The sequence below is a fragment of the Lepidochelys kempii genome, chromosome 3 (assembly GCF_965140285.1).
Source record: "Lepidochelys kempii isolate rLepKem1 chromosome 3, rLepKem1.hap1, whole genome shotgun sequence".
Lineage (NCBI taxonomy): Eukaryota > Metazoa > Chordata > Testudines > Cheloniidae > Lepidochelys > Lepidochelys kempii.
In genome coordinates, this window is record NC_136382.1 from 103,036,254 (window position 1) to 103,057,135 (window position 20,882).

Here is a 20,882-nt window from a genome sequence, read left to right on the forward strand (position 1 = left end):
ATTATTTAGTCTGAGTCCATCAAAATAATGTAATTTGTCAGATGGTTATGCAAATGTATGTAGTGCAGCAAAGCATAAAATTTGTGACAACTGTATTACAAAAAAAGCCCTAAAATTTTTACCATGAAAATATCAATATGTGACTGTATTTAAGATATGTATAGAGAACCAATTTGTGTGCTGCGTATCTTACCTGTTGGCTATCCTCTGACATACTAAGAAGTTAACTTCAGAATTTTAGTCTTACTATTATTACAGAAGAGACCTGATCCAAAGCCCACTGCCGTCAGTTGGTGCCTTTCCACTGATTTAAATTGGCTTTGGATCAGGCCTCAAAAGAGCTCTATAAATATATATGGGATAATTACATAAATTACTATAATCTGTTTAGATTACAAACAAAGGGGTATGGAGGAATCATGGAGAGAAGTTTGAGTGGCTTGTGTTCACAGAATCTTGAAATATGTGTGTCCTTATTCACAATTTTTTGATGCAGCTTTATACGTTTGAGGTTTGTTACAAAAGAAAACATTATTTTTATTAAAATCATGCACAAAATCTCTGTCTCTGTACCTTTTTTAATAAGTTGTGGGCATGCTTCCAAGGCCATTAAAGTTAGTGGAAAGACTCCCATTGACCTGAGTGAACTTTGGATCAAGCCTGGTAAAAGTTTGTAAGAAACCAGAAAAATAGGAGACAAAGTTTGAAAAGATGTTTTTCAAACATAGAAAGTTCTCTTTCAAACAATTTATTTACATATTTATGTACAATGGGATGGTAAAAACGTATCATATCAAAAATAAATGAGCCATTTCTCAAACAGTTACCTGAAGTTCAAGTGCATAAATACTGGATAATACCCTATGAGGTAAAAGCTGTGGGGGTTTTAAACTAATTACTATAATACAAAAACAAACCAACAACAATAACTAAAGTTATATTTGGAGATGGAAGAGTCCTCTCTGACAAAAACAACATATGCTATACAAGTTCTTAATTTTTCTTTAACTGTTGGTCAGATTTTACCATTCTATTTGTGAACTGTGGTAGATAACATCATATAATGCACACAGTGCATGCTGCAGTTTTAAAATATGAAGTGTTTATTATTCTGCACAAAATATTTTCCCCTTACAATATACAGCCTTCCTCTCACCCGTGTATGTGAAATCTGTTTGAATCCATAGAATATTGGTTTGAATGATGGCTCTGATTTTTTTATACTGTACTTTTCCAAAGAAAGCACAAAATGCAAACATAAAGTTATCATTTGCCACATAGCGCAGATTTCATGAGTGCTCCAGGGCTGGAGCACCCACGGAAAAAAATTAGTGGGTGCTTAGCACCCACTGGCATCCAGATCTCCCCCCCACCCCCGGGCGCCTCCCGCCCACTTCAATCAGCTGTTCTGCAGCGTGCAGGAGATACTGGGGGGGAGAGGGAGAAGCAGGGATGGGACACGCTCGGGGGGGAGGGAGTGGAACTTGGTGGGAAGAGGCGGGGCAGCAGAGGAGCAGGGATGGGAAGAGGCAGGGTGGAGTGCTGGATTGGGAGAAGGGTTGGGGCGGGCCCTGGGGCGGAGCAGGGGCAGGAAGAGGTGGGGTGTGGTAGGGGCTTGGGGAAAGGGGGCGGGCGGGGGTGAGGCCGGAGGCAGAGCGGAGGTTTGAGCACCCCCAGGGCCCAGACGAAGCCGGTCCCTGTGATTTGCCATTTCTTCTTTATTCACACACAAGTAAGCATCTCTCCTTAAAAACAATGAAATTGAAAAGCGATTTAATGGCTTATAAATAGGCCATTCTTTAGCTTGATGGGAGAATGCATCCCCTACCAGTTTTATAAAAGCCACAATTAAGCAGCCTCTTAGCCCAAGCCCAAGAGCCCGAGTCAGCTGGCATGGGCCAACTGTGGATTTTTAATTGTACTGTAAACATACCCTTATTGCAGTAGTTCTCAACTGGGCGTCCGGGGCCCTCTGGTGGGCCACGACCAGGTTTTAGGGGGGCTGCCAAGCAGGGCTAGCATTAGACTCGCGGGGGCCCAAGGCAGAAAGCTGAAGACCCACCGCATGGGGCTGGGGCCATGAGCTCCACCACCTGGTGCTGAAGCCAAAGCCTGAGCAACTTAGCTTCACTGGGCCCCCTGTGGTGTGGGTCTTCAGGCAGTTGCCTTGCTTGCTGGCCATGGCTTTTATTTGCAGAAAACCACTTTTATTCCTGGGGAAATTCTGCGTCCTTGCGCAGTGCAGAATTTTTCAAAAATTAATGTGTTTTGCGCAGAATTTCCTTTCCCCCACAAAAATGGGCTTCAGTGCTGCTAGCCACCACTAGGGGCTGCTGGAACTGGCAGAGCATAGAACTCGCACATAGAAGACGGTGCCAGTGGGGAGCAGGAGAGAGCTAGAAGATTTCCGGCAGCTGCAGTTCCCAGCATGCTCTGAGGGAAGGAGAGAGGGTATGCAGGAAACTCTGTGCAAGACTGGGTCCGAGCATCAGACTGTTTCTCCCTCTGGATCCCTGGATTCGGGGGGCAGGGGGGAAGGAAATGGGTGTCTGGTCCGGGGGGCCCTGCGGCTGGGTTCTGGCGGGGTGGGGGTTCGGGTGTATTGGCTGGGGGAGCATGACTGGGCTCTCGGAGGGGGGGAGTGTGGGTGTCTGGTCCCCCAGCTTGGCTCTGGGGGGAGAGGGACGTGGAGGGGGAGGGGGAGGGGGCAGACAAACAGGAACTGGGCTGTCATAGGGGTTTCTTTAACTCTCTACTCCTGGGGGAATTTTTTGGTGTGTCTGTACTGTTACAGACATACTTGTTGACAAGTATTTTGAAATAAATTACCAAAATAACCTGTAATTATGTAGTGTTATTTTGACAAATAAAATTTGCAGAATTTTAAAATATTGGGTGCAGAATTTTTAATTTTTTGGCACTGAATTCTCCCAGGAGTAAACTATTGTGGCACAGCTGAGTTGTGGAGTTTTTAATAGCATGTTGGGTGGCCTCAGAAAGAAAAAGGTTGAGAACCCCTGCCTTATTGGACCAACTTCTGTTAATGAGAGAGACAAGCTTTTGAGCTTACACAGAGTTCTTCTTCAGGTCTGGGAAACATACTCAGTTAAATACATGGTGGAACCAATTTTTTAGCATAAGTAGGTAACACATTTCAAGGGACTGTTCAAGGTGAAATAGCCCGTTAACACCCCTCCAGTCATGGGGGGAAGGAAAGGTGTCTGGGAGGGATGGTTGTTAGTGGGTCATAGATTGTTGTAATAAGTCAGAAATCCAGTGTCTCTAGTCTGTCCATGATTTTTAGTGTCTAGCAAAGTTACGAATTTAAGCTCCCAGGTTTGTCTTTTGTCATGTAGGTTTCCTTTGAGAATGAGTGACAGATCAGATATAGAGTGATGGCTTTGTGAAAAGTAATGTAAATATAAGGCCACATCACAGTATTTTACAATATCAGATTTTTTGAGACTGTCTGTTGAACCAGATTACCCAGCTCTCATTTTGAATTCAACTGGATTTATTCACAGTCAAGCATGGTTTTATGTGCTTTGCTAAATGCGGTCTTTATGAGCCTCTCTGAGATTGACATGGGGGCTAAATTTGAAAATGATTTTTGGATGTAGACACCTGTCCACAAGAAACCAGACTGAAACCACCAACAGCACAAGTTTATTAACCATTATGGCACGCTGAGATAGTAATCTTTTTTATTGAATTTCTATGGAAGCTGGTGGGTTAAAAAGTTGGGGATAGTTAGATAAGTGGCCTGTTTGATGTTCTTATAGAGACAATGGTCGTGACTCCATAGTTAATGTTGTGTCTAACAGTCTGTTTTAAACTGCTTTCATAGCTCCTTCTCCTGTGTACCTTTTCACAGGAATGACATTTATACTTAAAGTTGCTCCAGTGCAAACTACATAACACAAATATTACTTTTAAAAATATGTAAATATTAAAAATATGGAAATAACCAGAGTAAATGATTTATAATTGACTTTCACAGTTTAATAATGATACTGATGTGTAAAAATCACTGTGCAAAACCCAGTCTTAACTCTGACCTATGAGACACTTACAAAATGGCTTTTATCACATTTATTTATCAGTATCTAAAATATTATCAGTGATATATAAATTAGTGATATGGGTGCGTATATATCTGTGTGTGTTTTTAAATATGTGTGTGTATATAATGTTGTAGGGTTTATAAATAGTGATGAGCAAATAAGGGTTTTTTAGTTTGGTGGCTGAACTGAAAAATCTGGGTGGAAAAATGTGTCTGGGGTCAGATTGATATAGAAATTCTTTGGTTTTCTTCTCACCAAAATAAAAGCCAAAAAAAATTTGGGAGGGATTAATGAAACATTCCACTCTAAATGAAAAAATTCTACCTGAAATTAAATGTTTAATTTAGAATGAAACTATTTGTTTTACCCAACGCATTTTTTGTTTGTTTTGGGGGATGGAGATATATAATATTTGTGTGTGTTTTAAATGGTATCAAGTCATACACGTGTTGGACACTTTTGAAACATTTAAACTTTTTAGATTTTTAAAAAGTATTTTGGGCAGAAACTATTCACCAAATTTGAACCCGAATTTAAAACTGCAAATTAACTATTTGTCCAAAAAAAAATTTTCCCAGCTCTATTTATAAATGTCGTGTGAGCCAACATTAAAGCAATTATTGGATTGTATAAAGTAAATGTTTACCTGACATTCTACTGTTAGTAAAGCCCTGAAATCAGTTGACTTCAATAGACTTTGGATTAGGCCCTAACTACATATAAAAAACCCTGGCCCCTATCCTGCAAACATTGGAGCTTAACTTGAACCATGTGAGTAGTCCCACAGGTTTCAATGGAACTACTCACATGCTTTAAGTTAAGCACATACTTAAATACTGTGCTGCATCAGGGCCAGAGTGCTCAGTCTCTTGCCATATTGTATCCTGTAATAATGTAAATAAATAAATGATATATAATACACACACACACTTCAAAATGTTCCCCAAACAGGCATTACAATGCCAATGTCACTGGTGCCCAATTTGAATTAGGGCATGTCTACGTTTCCAGCTGGGACTGTGATTCCCAGCTTGAGGGGACATACCTACGCTATCTGTGATTGAGCTAGTTCACTAAAAATTGTGTGTGTGCGCACGCGTGCGTTCGCGTTGCCAACTCTGACTGAAGCTCTTCCGTGAGATTTTTTCCCCCCAACATGAGGTAACGTCTTTTTCTTAAAATATCCTATTACAATCTCCCAGATGGCTTTCCATAGTCACTGAGAGATCGATGCTGATTCCGGGAGACTCCAAGCCAATCCGGGAGGGTTGGCACCCCTAGTGCGTGTGGCTGTGGCAGCGGAAGCGGTGGAAGGGTTTAGGACAGTGGCTCTCAAACTTTTGTGCTGGTGACCCCTTTCACACAGCAAGCCTCTGAGTGCGACCCCCCCCTTATAAATTAAAAACACTTTTTAATATATTTAACACCATTATAAATGCTGGAGGCAAAGTGGGGTTTGGGGTGGAGGCTGAAACTCGCGACCCCTCCCCATGTAATAACCTCGCAACCCCATCAGGGGTCCCGACCCCCAGTTTGCGAACCCCTGGTCTAGTAGCCCCAAGTATGTACCTGTCTGAGGCCACAGGTGTGTACTTAGGGGAGCTAACCCCTCCCTTCACTTGCCCTGCTGTGGCTACGCTTTACTTTTAGCATGCGAGCCTGGTCAGAGCAAGCTGCAAGTATGTCTCCTCGAACTGAGAACCATGCCCCCAGCTACAAGTATTTCCTTAGTCGTAACACAGAGGCGAAAGGCATATTAATCCATTACTGTTCCTTGAATCATGCACTACATTCACATACTCCTCTTTAGGAGGAAGATCTGTGGGTAAAATGTTTTACTGAATAAAATGTAAAATCCCCTTCATTCAATTAAAAAATAAAGTATCTGATAAAGGGCTGAGGTGCTTCAGCCTCTGCAGCCACAGCTTTATCTTATTTCCTTTCATTATCTTTCAACCCTTCACTCTTGGAGTTGCACATTTTATAAGCTATACTCTCTTGTTGGTTGATCTGCTTGGCTATCCCACAAAGGGAGCAAGAAAATCTTCTCTGTTGTGCTGGGCAACACCACTGCCACGTTTATAATTACAACTTTTCTTTTACTTAGTGAACTGTTCTGTTGGAAAATACGGTCTGCAACAGATGGTTTTCTGGTTTTGCTTTTTGGTTTTCTGGTTTTGCTTTTTAAGTTTTCCGTGAAGAAAAATTTAGGAACAGAAACAGAACAGCGTAGTTCAGAGATTCTTATAATGTGGGTTAAACCTTAATAGAGAGATTGCCTCATCGATGCCTCCTGTGCACAATGGCATAACATAATCTGGACAACTATAGCAACAGTTTGTGAACCAGTAAACTTTGTTGAAATTGACTTCTGCTTAAAGAAAGAATATAGGTCTGTGGTGATGGTGCCACTCTGGAGAGCTGTTTACTGACCATTAATGGGTGAGGATTTACTTTCTGATGGATCTTTCTTTATGTCTGCCCCCTTCCATACTTTTTAAAAATCAAATCGTACCAAAGCTGTTGATTTGATATCCATAACCCTTTTCATTTCACCTGGCCTATTTGAATTTCAAAATCTTAAAAGGGGAATACACCTTATTTAGTGTATATTAAAGTACCATACTTTTAATTAATAGTTCAGTGTTGTGAAGCTCTTGAAAATTTGTTAGGAAGAGGGTAGGTACTATCTTTTGAGCAGAGGGATAAATCCTAAAATTATATTTTAAGTAATCCTATTTATTCTTAGGGCTATAAGAGTTTCAACAGTTTTTATCATAAAGTTGAATGGATTTTGAGCCAAGAAATGGCAATGTTGGTTCATGAAGCCCAGCAAATGTAATCACAGTGACAAGGAGTTCTCTCTCTTGCTTTTCTCCCTTCCCTCACAGTCTATTTTTTGCCCTTGTGGCATCACATTACAGCAAAGCATAGGAGAAGTAATTCAGACTCCATGCCAGCTTCTCTGACCTTCTTGGATAATCCAAATATACTTGTGCCATAGACAACTTTAAATAATAAATGTGTTCAGTTTCAATTACTTCCTACTCTAAGTCCAATTAGTGGATTCTTAGTGGAATTTGTATATTAAACCAGGGTTAGCCCTTTTATGTATATTTACACGAAAGTACATATTTGGATTTGGATCTTTCTTCAAAGTTTGATTTGGATTTCCAGTTAAGAAAAACATTCTCTGCTGGTTCCCATTTTTCGGTGTGCTGGTTACTGGTTGATATTTCACATTATAGTCTGACACATTTCAGCTACTATATTTGTCAATCTACTCTAGGTACTAAAGTAACATTTAATATCCCAACATTTTTTTCAAATCTCCTGTTAACCACCTTGCTATATCCTGGTCAGACATCGTAAAATGGACTCAATGGGCAACAGATAAGAAAAGAAAAGAGCAGGGTGATCCCAAAATGTCTTTGATCTAAAGAAAAGGAGTACTTGTGGCACCTTAGAGACTAACCAATTTATTTGAGCATGAGCTTTCGTGAGCTACAGCTCACTTCATCGGATGCATACCGTGGAAACTGCAGTAGATATTATATACACACAGAGATCATGAAACAATACCTCCTCCCACCCCACTGTCCTGCTGGTAATAGCTTATCTAAAGTGATCATCAAGTTTCATCTAAAGAGAAACCATTCAGGAATATAGAAATCAGATGTCATAGCATTTTCTTTTTATTATTTTAACATCTTTGTCTCTAGCTTGTTTCATGAATATGTATTTTAAATATTTTTTTTTAATTTCTGGGTTCAATTTTTTTATATTTTTTTTATTTTTCTTAGAAAGTAGGCAGTGAACGGTTGAATTAAGCCAAGGTAATGTATTGTATACTTGGGCTTTTTTTACACACTACTTAATCAGATCACCATTCTTCATTGTCCTCCACTTCGGATGGCAGTCAGGGGATCCAGATGACAATCTGTGGAAGATATTCTTCCAGAGGCAGCATCTGGCTCCTTGGCAGATTCCTCAAGCACTTCTACTAATGGGTTTGGATTTGCCCATGGGTCTTTTATGTGGTTACATTGCAGATGGGCTGTCTGCACAGCTTTGTCCCTTTTGAATGCATTTTTTAAAAAACTTTCATCCCACTTTTAGATATTTACACACTCTTTTCAAGTTAATATGATTCTTTATGAGTCTTGTAAGATCCCTCTGCTTGATTCTTTGTGTAAGAAATCCCAAAACTTTCCATATATCTAAACGTGCACCTTGAATTGTGTTTGCGATTCTGGATCAACTTCTCCAGTCTCATTGCCAAGTGATATAATTCAGCACTATCTGAGTCTTTATTATTGTCAGATGTCTTTGGGAATGACCCTACACTATCACTTTTAGAGCAGAGTAACTTTACCTCCCCTTGAAGCATGAAATATGCTTGCCTTCCACTAGCCTTCCCCCTTTGAAAGCCTATGTTCAAATCTGGATTTGGTTATAAGTGAAAATGAGTATGGTGGGCTCACCCTGCCCCTTAGGGGAGCCTTGTCTGCTGCTTAGCAGAGTCCTGGACTAGAGTAGCAAAGTTGTTGCAAGTGATGACTTCCTCCAGGGATCAAAGTGGCATTAGTTGTGTCTGTGTCTGTCACCTTCTCATCATGACTGCCCTCATTATCTTTGCTTCCTGGGCTCACATTCCAGTAGGAAAAATTCATATAGATGGAAATGAAATGCCAAATAAGCATCCCACCACTATCCTTTGACATTTATGTAGCAGTTCCTGCAAATGGCTCAGCAGATATTTTCTGGATTGATATAAACAAATTGCCAGACTGATGGTGACCTCACAACAGCAATTACTGCTTGGAGTGAGTGATGTTATCCTTCAGAAGCCCACCCTCGAAGACTGGGACAGAATCTTTAATATCTTTTATTCTTTTCCTGCCTAGGTACCTCCAAGATTCTCTCTTCTTCCAACAGTGGTGCATTTGGTGTCCGAAACAAAAACAAAAAAAAAACTGAGGAAAAAAAATTGTTTCAGGTTGAATGAAACTTTTTTTTTACCCAAAATATTTTTCTTTGGTTTAGTTAGTTTGTTTGTTGCATTTTGGGTGTGTTTTACCCCTTTAAAACAAAATTTAAAACAAATCTAGCTAAATTTCTAAATAAAATATTTTGAAATGAAAAGTCAAAATATTTTGTTTAGAAAATATCTTAGCAACTATTTTGATTTTTTTTTAACATTTTATATATGGCTGAAACTATTAGACAAATCCATGGATAGCTGCAGTCTCCTGAAAGTCTTTGCATTTTTGGGCGAATAAACTGTTTGACAGAAAAAAATTTCTCCCAACTCTACTGGTATACTCTTTGACAGAGTTAGATAACTTAGACATTGTAGTGCTCAGTGTTCCCATCTGTAATTATTATTATTATTATTTGTATTACCATAACATGACTATAAATTCTTTAGTGCTTCTTACCACAAACCAGGTGCTAGTCCTGACACGGTTTAAGAGACACTATATGAAGGAGAATGAAGAGTTGGGCCCTTGTTAGCGTTCAGTATTATTACTTGTTTTTTCCTCTCAGGTAGACAGCCAGAACTGACACTGTGCTGTCAGTGGTTGTGCTTTTGGTGTATAGTGCCAGGGTGACAGTAAACAGAACAATAGCGGAGTTAATATCATGCCCTTCTATTTCGATTTGAGAAATGATGAAGGAGAAGAAACTGCGCTGAGCCTGCAAGAGAAAAACAAAGTCACTTCAATGGAGAAAACTTTGTGTTATCAGTTTTACTGTTCCTTCGCTGGATTTTGCAGTAGCTTGAGGCTTGGTTGGTTTAAGATTTAGGGCATGGCTACACTGGAAACTTCGAAGCGCTGTTGCGGGAGCGCTCCCATGGCAGCGCTTTGAAGTGCGAGTGTGGTCGCGCGTGAGTGCTGGGAGAGAGCTCTCCCAGTGCTCCTGGTAATCCAGCTCCACCTCCCAGCGCTCGGAGCCTGTTTACACTAGCACTTTAAAGCATCTGACTTGCTGTGCTCAGGGGGGTGATTTTTCACCCCCCTGAGCCAGCACATTAGAGTGCTATAAAATGTAAGTGTAGTCAAGCCCTTAAACTGGAGTTATATCAGTATCTTGAGCCACAACAAAACACGGCACACACAGTGAATGTTCAGTAAGAAAACCCATATTTATTTCCTTTAATTTCTTTATTTTTTTTATTGATATGCTAATTTGGTTTAGGACTTGTTGCTCATGATAGTGTACTAAAACAAAAAGAGAAATCCATATCCTGTATAGAGTTATTCATAGATTGTTCTAACTGGCATATTCTGTACCACGTCACCCTTGTAAAAAAATCACAGAGATAGCCACCCAGGAAATCAAAGCACCTGCAAAAGCAAATGTTCCTGTTAGTCTAGGAATAATATAATGACTGGGAATGTAATACATTAAAGTATCATTTTTAGGCTTCATCGTCATAACGTACTCTATTTCTGGCAACCTATGATATAATAAATATATATTTTTCCCCCACAAAAATCTTTATTTTTGAGTAAAGGCTGCTAAATAGCACATCCTAACAGCATAAATGATAAAAACAAGGAAATAATTATTAAGTCCCACAATATCCCATCTGCACTGAGTGGGTCAGTTTTCCTTTATCAGCTTCAACTTTCTCCCTTCCACTCCCCAGAGTCCACATATATCTGCCCTCACTTAGGCCAGGTTTATTGTCTGGAATTTTCATGTGCTTTGATTCATAAAGGTTTGGTGTGGTTTTCATAAATTACATTGTACATGGGTTATATGCAAATGTGTAAGTGAGGTTTGGTGTGAGATAAGTTTTTTTTGTAACGTTTAGGTAAAGTTATATGAATGGGTTGTCGGTATCGTTAGTGATCATTAGACATTTAGGTAGAAGTTACAGAACTGAAGTCTGCGTGTGTGTGTGGATATGGATGTGTTATATTTTTTTCAGAGTGAAAGCATTGTGTTGGTTGTTCAGAATAAAGATGAAGAGATATAAGTTATCTTTGCTCACCAGGCACATACTCAGAGCACAGCTGGAAAATGTTGACAAAAAAATGAAAGTTTGATGAAAAACAGAAACAAAAAAAATTGTTTCTGTTTTTCATCTAAATTGAGCCTCTGGTTAGAGAGCTGGGCTGGCAGCATTAGGAAACGGAAGTAGTTGACAGATCTGAGCAGTTCTATCAGCTAGCCTTCTAGTTGCTCAAAATGATAATTTTAAATGAAGGGAAACTCGTTCTTTAATTTTTGAAGTTCAAAAGCAGACTATGTCTGAAATATTATAAGATTGTGTTTTTGTGGGAGAGAAGTTTGGAATTTGAGGGAACTCTGGTTCTAGGTAGAGGAATATAAGAAACATAATAAAATCTTTAAAAATCGAGCATTTTAAAATGTTTCTTTAGCAAAAGTTAGTAAAGATTTTTATTAAAAAAATATGCAGAGAAATCAGTTGTCTTCTAGGGAGTTATTGTGATAAATTTAGAGAATAAAGTAAATTATTTGTGTGAAACAGAGTCCTCCTTTAAGTTCACTTAACTTTGGAATTGCTACCAGTGTTACCTGGTATAGAGTTTGTGCTTGCAGAGCATTTTATTTAGAGAAAGTGTTTTATTTATTTAGCTTTAATTTTAAAGTATTTTATTTAGGAAATTATGTGGTTTGTTTTCTGTTTTCCTGTATAGTTTCGTGGTTGATCTGTATGTGCTTCAGAACTGGCTGATAGAAAGTAGGTTTATGTGCAGGTATGTTTAAAAAAAAAAGTTTTAGCCATTTAAATGAACACGTTAAAGAAGACACAGTTAGGGTTAATGTGGTGTTTTCCTGGAAGTCATGAACACCACTCGAGTGTTCTGAGTTGGAGAAGGGCCCAAAGCTTGCTCTAGTTCTACCATATTTAACTTGTCAATTTAAATAGGTAACACTTTTCTAAAATGGCTAATATATGTATTCCAGGTGTCTGAATTATTCTATTTTTAACTCATTTAAAATTTTGCAAATAAATGGGCAAATAAAATTTTGCTGTGGAAAAAAGTGGCAAGAATGAACTTATAGTTGTACTGAGAGAAAAAAATGGGAATTTTAACAAAAGGATATGCCAAAGGTTTTAACTTACTATTTATAATATATTAAAAGCAGAAAACTCCTATATTTAAACAAATGTGACCATTGCCAAGTCAAGCATTCAGAAGTTAAGAAATGCCACAGGTAAAGGTTCCCATACAGTCTTACTTTGGCCTCCCTGTGAATATATGTTGTGATAGTTTTACTTAAAATCATATAGAAGGTCTGTGGCAGAGTCAGAAATACAACCCTGCTCCACTGCTTTAAAACCACAAGATAATAGCCTGTGCACTGAATGAGGCATGGGTCCTATACAATAAATAGTGTTTGATCACATAATTAAACTTGTGCCATACTATACATGCAGAAGAGGACCAAATTAAAATTTCATGGTCATTCTTAATGCTGGCATTTCCTAACTTTTGGAGTGTTCAATTTTGCAACATTCTCATCCTTTAAATTTAATTGCCTAGGTTTTTTTAAAAGCAAACGATAGTAACAGAAATTTCTAGTGCTGGCTTCAGAAGGGAGTGTGGTCTGGTGGGTACAGATGAGATAGCCACAGACATAGTTTTGTCACATTCATTCGTTTTGCAAAGGCTGCCAGCTCTGGATGAGTCTTGGGTCTGCCATATTAGCAACAGGGTTCTATTCCCAGCTCTGCCTGAAGTGACTTTGTGTGACCTCTCTGTTACCGTAACTGTCAAATGGGAGGAATGATAGTTGCTTGCATCTTAAGTTAGGAGCATGAGTCCTTGCTCATTGTAAAGGTTGTGAAGTGCACAGAATGGTGGAAGTGCTAAGATTAGGAATCACAGTTCTTTCTAAAGGCTGCTGCTGCTGGGTTCCTAGAGCTCAAGCTCACTGTGGGCTGGGAGCATGCTCAGTGCAGATGCAATGTTTAGAGATTTTAGCAGCAACCTTCTAAAAACCTCTGCTGCGCATGTGCAAATGCCAATTTTCATAGGCTTGTAGCTAGCCAAACCTGTTTTTTTTCTGGGGCAATAGAAGATGCCTCTAACCCCATCCTATATTTCAAGTTTCTGGTCCAAACCATGGTGGTGCTAATGCTCTTAAAAAAAATAAATACAATAAAGGTCAGAAAAGTTATAACAGTAAAACTATCTATTCATTCTTCACACTTATTCTCTGAAAACAGCGAATCCATTTTTGCTGGGCTGGTACAAAAAAAATTCAGGCAGAGTCTAAGCATGGAAAACGTAAGCTCAGATGGTTGAAAGTGTGGCAAAGTTATAAGCAATTGAAAGTAAGTGTTTATAATGAAAAATGTTAGGCATCTTTAACAATAGACATCACTCTGCCTATAATGAAAGAAACACTTTTTTCCACTAGAAAGCTGCCTATAGTAAACAAACATGTATGTTTAGAAACACTAATTTGTACTTCAGACTTCACTCATCTTTTTCTGTTAGTAAAATCTAAATTTAAGGTACCATACCTTGGAAGTATTTAAAGGTGCTGCTTGCTTGCTTTATTGGGGGCAAAGCCATTGTGGATAAATACAGATATATGTAAATAGTTTTATGAAATAATTTTAAACCTTATTGAGACTCAACAAGCACAGTGGCACCAACCTAGAGTACATCTTTCTTTCATCCAAACACAATCCCTATTCATGCATTGATCTTTTTAACACAACACTTTTAAAGCATATTGGTAAAATATGGAGTAATATACTCTTCTATATGATAGATGACATAAATATGTGGAATCACAACCACATATTGTAGTATAGAAGAGGGATGATCTGTTTATATTCTCTGATAAACAAAAAAAAGCTGATAAGATAATTGTTTTCTGTTTAAATAACCCTGATTCATAGCAGAAGTAAAAGGTGTTTGGAAACTTTAAATTATGATATTTGGGGAAGTTTATTATTTTGCATTCTGGAATATTACATGAGTGGGTGTAAGAGAAGAGTAGAGTTTTTACCCTGACTAGAAAGAGGGAACAACTACTGTTTGTTTCTAAGCTGGAAGCATTCATCAGGTATCTCCAAGCTGGTCATTTTTGAGCAGAAAATCATGACATTGCTTTAGTGAACACATGGGGAGAATTAAACTGTATATGCAATGAAATACCAGTTGTTTATCTTGGGTACCCTCTTGCTTTCTTAAACACATACAAGATGGAAACACAGACTTTCTTTAACCTTTAGCTGCATAGCTTCACTGTACAGAAAACTGCTAAACAAAACCTGACAGAACAGTAAATCATTTATGTTCATTTTATTTCATCACTGATCACATTTCCCGTAGACAATAAATGTAATGCTCTGTTGACAGATGTATGGAAATGGATATGCAGTTAGATGATGAAATCTGGGTCAAGACCATTTAAATCTAAGTTTATGCCTTTGCATTATTGAATATTAGTATAAATTTTGTACATGCTGGTGCATGACCTTCTCCCTACACTTATAAGATTCCCACTACTCATCCAGACCATTGCTGGGGAGAGTATCCTGCCGAAAGAACTCTGGTGCATAGAGGGCTCATCTCAAATACTCATTGAAGTCAATGAGATTCTTTCTATTGGCTTTCAGGGGCTTCGGGGAAGGACCTTAATACATTGCCCCAGTTGTGATGTGATGTTTCCCAAAATGGGAAAATGAAGGGCTTTCAGGTCTCATATATAACCCTGTGCCTTGGGACAAATGTATCTGAGGTAACTAGAATGTTCATCAAGTTATTTCTACTATTAGGAGCACAAAATGAGACTCCCCTCTGAGAGACAAGACCGGTTCAAACAATGCAGGTTTTTTCCCCAGAGCATGCAGGAGATTAGCATGGGGGACAGAAAGCTACAAAGGGAAATTTTCAATGATTACATGAGGGACTAGACAAAAATTGACACAACTGTCCCCTGCTCCTCCTGCCCCAAATAACAATTTAAATAGGAACAGGAGCTCCTATTAAACTGCCTCTTATACTCCATCTCCCTCACAGCCATCCTCACTTTACAGAACAGGAAAATTGAAATCCCAATGAGATGCAAGATAATCTCTCTATTGGCCTTGGTAGAAGACACATGGTAAATTATTTTTCTTTTGCAGCTGGCCTGGCAACTATGTGTACAGTAAAGATGTTTTGGGGGCTGGGGGGAAGATCCATGTAATTAATTTGCAAATTGAGAAAGGAAAAGTAGCGCACACACTGCAAAGTGGATTGCAGTTGCCAGTCTAGCATGGACTCTCTCCCTGCATACCTGGAGGCATTCTGTTTGTGTTGTGAGTGAGGCAGCATGTCTCTTAGACCTATCACTGGTGGAGAACTGTCTCCCTCCCCTTGACTTGGCTGTGACATTAAAAGTCGTGGAGGGGCTCTAAATTTGATTAAAATATCTAAATCAGAGATACAATGTTTTGGAAATCATGACTTTCTAGGCTATATGGAAATAACATGGAATGAAAAAAATACATAAAATCTAACCAAACAAAAATGCATAAAATAATTGGATTAAATAAGCTTCCTATAGGATATTACAAATTCATTCTTTCTGTCATCATTCTGTTCTCATTTATTAGGCACACAGTTATGACTAATGGTTAGAATACAGAATGAGGAGTTGGGGGCTATGGAGATTATTTTCTTAGCTCTGCCATGACTTGCTGTGTGACTGTGGCCTATTCCTTTAACCTCTCCATGTTTCGGTTTCCCCCTTTTCAAAAGAAGGATGACAATATATCTTACCTAACTTATAGGTGTATTATGAGTCTTAATAAGTGTGTGTTAATTATATTGTGATACTTGTTTGAAAGTAGAGAATATATTATTGTCTACATCTAATTATAAATAACTTATTCTTAAATCAAGTATAGGAGGGGTAGCCATTTTAGTCTGGATCTGTAAAAGCGGCAAAGAGTCCTGGTGCCACAGGACTCTCTGCCGCTTATTTTTAAATGTGTAAAAATGATGCCAAAGACTTCAAAGAAACATACCTATTTTATTAATCTAAGTATATCTAAATGACTTCTAAAATGGAGTTATAGTTATGTTATCAAATTGTTTTTAAAAATTCCTGAACTTTGCGTGCTGCAATACGTTTGCTGCTCGCTGTCAACATGTGTTAGATTTCTTTGAGTATAACTTTCAAGTAAGAGTGGCTGATGTTTCATAAAAGTAATAATTTAAAAGTAAAAAATGTTTTCTATGGGTATTTAACATTGAATAAGTAATTGTGACTCACAGAAATAATAAATGAATAAATTTAAACATTTCTGATATCATGTAAACTACAAACTTTGGTAACAGTATTTTTGCTAATAAAGAATAGCTACAGGTTTGTTTTCTCATAAAATAATATTTTTGTCTTTTTTTAAGGTGCAAATGCTGATATTTAGATTGTAAACTCTTTAGGAAAGGAATCATATTGGGGTGCGGTGTGGGGGTACAGTGCTTTACACAACGAGAGCTCAAACCTTGATTCTAGGTATTGTTGCAATAAAAATATTTAAATGTTAATAAAATAAAATATGTCCCTGTGTTGCTTCCTTTTCTAACAGGTCTATGGAAATGCAGGATCTAACCAGTCCTCATAATCTTGTTGGAAGCAGTGATAATCCGAGTAGTTCCAAACTGGATAAATCTAATCTCAGCAGCACGTCCATCACAACAAATGGAACAGGAGGTAAGTGTAAGACATCATCAATGCACAGAAAGTTGTTATATGTCCTTTTTCTATTTTTAATAAACTTTTTTAAGTTTAGCATTTCAATTTAGTGATGAGCATAAGGCAGATAGATAAATAGACAGACAGATAGATATCAGCCCTCAGCAAAAAAGATGAACAATAGAACATTTTGAATTTGTACAGTTGTTTCCATTTAATTCTGTTCAACAACTTGAAACTGAATGAGGAAAGACACTGGGTCTGGAGACCCAGTTGTCTGCAAGTATTGAAAGTATAACATAAATAATGGTTGTACCATACCAGTCTTTCTCAAATCTTCATTGTATATTGTTCAAACCATAGACGTCCTGGAAAGAAACCTTGTCAGGTCATCTAGTTCAGCCCCCTGCACTGTATACCAAGTATACGAAGACCATCTCTGATAGGTGTTTGTCTAACCTGTTTTTTAATGACTACTACTCATTACTTAAATTATTACTTAAATAATTACTGCTCCATGTACCTCTATAAAGACATTGCTGAAGTTTAGATCAATCAGAGTTATGTTTCAATGCTAATAATGGATTTTGCTGCCCTTGGTCTGGTGAATAGTCTGAATGCGACACTTCACAGTGTGAGCAAGGGTGTCAGAATATGAGGTGAAATCCTGGCCCCTGTTGTGTCAATGAGTGTTGTGCCATTGATTTCAACAAAGCCAGGATTTCACCCATGGTTCTTAGATTTTGTACATTAGTGTGCACTACACTTGTATTTTAGCATTTTATACCAAAATATTGGTCATCCAGTTCTTTCTTCCCACAATATAAAAAGTTTTATTCACTTCTCTGTATGCAAAAATTCCATTAATGTCTGTGAAAATTTACATGTGAGTATGGAGGGAATAGACCCCTCTAGTGATATCTTTAAGATTCAGTATATTCACATTTAAAAACCAAATAGCAATATTCCAGAATAAGGAGGGGCTGAAACTAGACCCTTAAGAGCACTAATAATTATATGTGTTTATTTTATTTAAATAAACCAGCTAGAATAGTACTCACAAAAGCAATACCATGCAGCTAAAGACTAGGCTCAAAGTGCAAAAACACCTACTGGCATTGAAGAATATTCATGTATATTGAGCAGACATTCAGACAATGAACCATTATACTATTCCCATTCTCAGGAGACAACATGACTGTTTTAAATACTGCTGACTGGTTGCTGAATTGCAGCACTCCCTCTTCTGCAACAAGTATGAGAGATCATGGTACAGTGCATGTGTGTGACTTTGTGGCTCCATGACTGCTGTGTTACATTTCTCTTGTTTTGTTTCATTCTTTTGTTCTGTCGTTTAGAACATTTTTATGTGATTTCCTACTTCTTAGAGTCCTTTTGCAGAGTTGGAAAACCAGAAGGAAGCAGTAACAAACATTTATTTTACCATACTTGTTAAGCCATTTCACTAGTAACAAGAATTTTAATTGTCCTAGAATGAAGTTAACTGTATACATCCTCATAATCTGATGGCATCGTTTTCAGAGAGTCTGAGCACCCACAGCTCTGATTGACATCATTGGGAGCTACAGATGCTCAGCTTCCCTTGAAGCCAGATTAATGTTTTTTTCCATAGAATGTCCATTTATCTTTTTTTTTATTTTTAGGTACTATATTACATGCTTACCTGAGCAAAAATCAAGGTTGTAAAATGTAGCATAATTATAATTTAAAACATATATATGTTTACAAACATTTTTATGATCCTACAACCAGTTACTACCACTTATTCCTTTCCTCCCATATGTATTATTATGATTTACTTTGCATTGTAGTAGAATCTAGGGGCCCAGTTGTAGATCATGGTCGTACTATGGTACTATAAAAACATATAAGAAAATGATGGTGTCTGCCTCAAAGAGGTTACAATCTGAATTTAATTTAAATGCGGATATGCATGGTAGTAACTGTTTACAGGATTGGGTTGAGAGGCACATACATGTGTTCAAAGGGGTATCAACCTAGACTTTTAAATTTGCAATTGCAATTTTGTGCATGCAAAACTGTGCAACTAGATTTATACACAAATTAGTCATACTTCTGCTCAAACAAAAATGCAGGCCTTTACACTTACAAAGTATGTCATTATTGCAGAGTTAACTCAGGCTCTTACTTACGTCTGTTACCCCAACACCTCCGCCCGACACCCACAAAGCTGTCTTTCAACCCAATGCTTTCATCCCGGGCTAACTGGCTTGTCTGCAGTATTGGCTAAATCATGGATGCTGCTTTCACCCAGGTTGGTAATCTATCCACTTTGCAGTGAGGACTCCATATAAATAGGGTGACCAGATGTCCCGATTTTATAGGGACAAGTCCTGATTTTGGGGTCTTTTTCTTATATAGGCTCTTATTACCCCTCACCCCCTGTCCCGATTTTTCACATTTGCTGTCTGGTCACCCTAAGTATAAATCACTCAAGTGCTGGTAGTTCTCCAGTGCCTTCCTACATTTCCTGCCATGTGCACAGAAGGACAGACGAGTTCTCTCATAATTCACTGTGAAAGAATCATAGAGTGGCTCATCTTACAGCAGGACAGATCACCATGGGATATGCCCCCAGAAGTCCGCCTCATACCTGAGTGAGTGCAGCACCAGTGAGGACACAGGAACATGGGTTGGGCTTTGCAGTGTGGCTGCTCGCACCCAAGTGAGGCTAACGCAGGTGCTCAGACCCAGGTGCTGATCACCTAGGGTGGCCACTCTCACATTCCTGGAATACTGGACATTCTGGCAATTCCTGCTTGCCCCAACCAGGTTTCAGAGGGGTAGCCATGTTAGTCTGTATCAGCAAAAACAACTAGGTGTCCTTGTGGCACCTTAGAAACTAACACATGTATTTGGGCATAAGCTTTCGTGGGCTAAAATCCACTCTATCAGATGCATGGAGTGAAAAATACAGTAGGCAGGTATAAATATACAGCACATGAAAAGATGGGAGTTGCCTTACGAAGTTGGGGGTCAGTGCTAGTGAGGCCAATTCAATCTCGGTGGATGTGGCCCATTCCCAACAGTTGACAAGAAAGCATGAGTATCAACAGAGGGAGAATTACTTTTTGTCGTGACCCAGCCATTCCCAGTCTTTATTCGGGCCTAATTTGATGGTATCAAGTTTGCAAATTAATTCCAGTTCTGCAGTTTCTTGTTGAAGTCTGTTTTTGAAAAAAATTTTGTTGAAGAATGGTGACTTTTAAATCTGTTATTGAGTGTCCAGGGAGATGGAAGTGTTCTCCTACTGGTTTTTGAATGTTACAATTCTTGATGTCTGATTTGTGTCCATTTTTCTGTAGAGACTATCTGGTTTGACCAATGTACATGGCAGAGGGGCATTGCTGGCACATGATGGCATATATCACATTAGTAGATGTGCAGGTAAATGAGCCCCTGATGGTGTGGCTCATGTGGTTAGGTCCTATGATGGTGTCCCTTGAATAGATATGCGGACAGAGTTGGCAACACAGTTTGTTGCAGGGATTGGTTCCTGGGGTAGTGTTTCTTTGTGTGGTGTGTAGTTGCTGGTGAGTATTTGTTTCAGGTTGTGGGGCTGTCTGAAAGCGAGGACTAGCCTGTCTCCCAAGGTCTGTCAGAGTGAGGGATCGTCCTCCAGGATAGGTTGTAGATCCTTTATGATGCGCTGGAGAGGTTTTAGTTGGGGGCTGTAGGTGATGACTAGTGGCATTCTGTTACTTTCTTTGTTGGGCCTGTCCTGTAGTAGGTGTCTTCTGGGTTCCCTTCTGGCTTTGTCAGTCTGTTTCTTCACTTCCCCAGGTGGGTACTGTAGCTTTTAAGAACGTTTGATAGAGATCCTGTAGGTGTTTGTCTTTGTCTGAGGTAGTGGAGCAAATGTGGTTATATCTTAGAGCATGGCTGTAGACAATGGATCGTGTGATGTGGTCTGGATGAAAGCTGGAGGCATGTAGGTAAGTATAGCGGTCAGTAGGTTTCTGGTATAGGGTGGTGTTTATGTGACCATCGTTTATTTGCACTGCAGTGTCCAGGAAGTGGATCTCTTGTGTGGACTGGTCCAGACTGAGGTTGATGGTGGGGTGGAGTGGAAATTGTTGAAATCCTGGT

The 20,882-nt window shown here is 38.7% G+C and overlaps 1 protein-coding gene across 1 annotated transcript in view; it reads left to right on the forward strand.

Moving 5' to 3' along the window:
- EYA4 (EYA transcriptional coactivator and phosphatase 4) overlaps positions 1–20,882 on the forward strand; it is a 199,657-nt gene that overhangs the window by 108,007 nt on the left and 70,768 nt on the right. Inside the window, exon 3 of the mRNA XM_073335208.2 lies at positions 16,645–16,769. Within this exon, the coding sequence (XP_073191309.1) occupies positions 16,645–16,769 (125 nt within the window). The remainder of the gene's footprint in view (positions 1–16,644; positions 16,770–20,882) is intronic.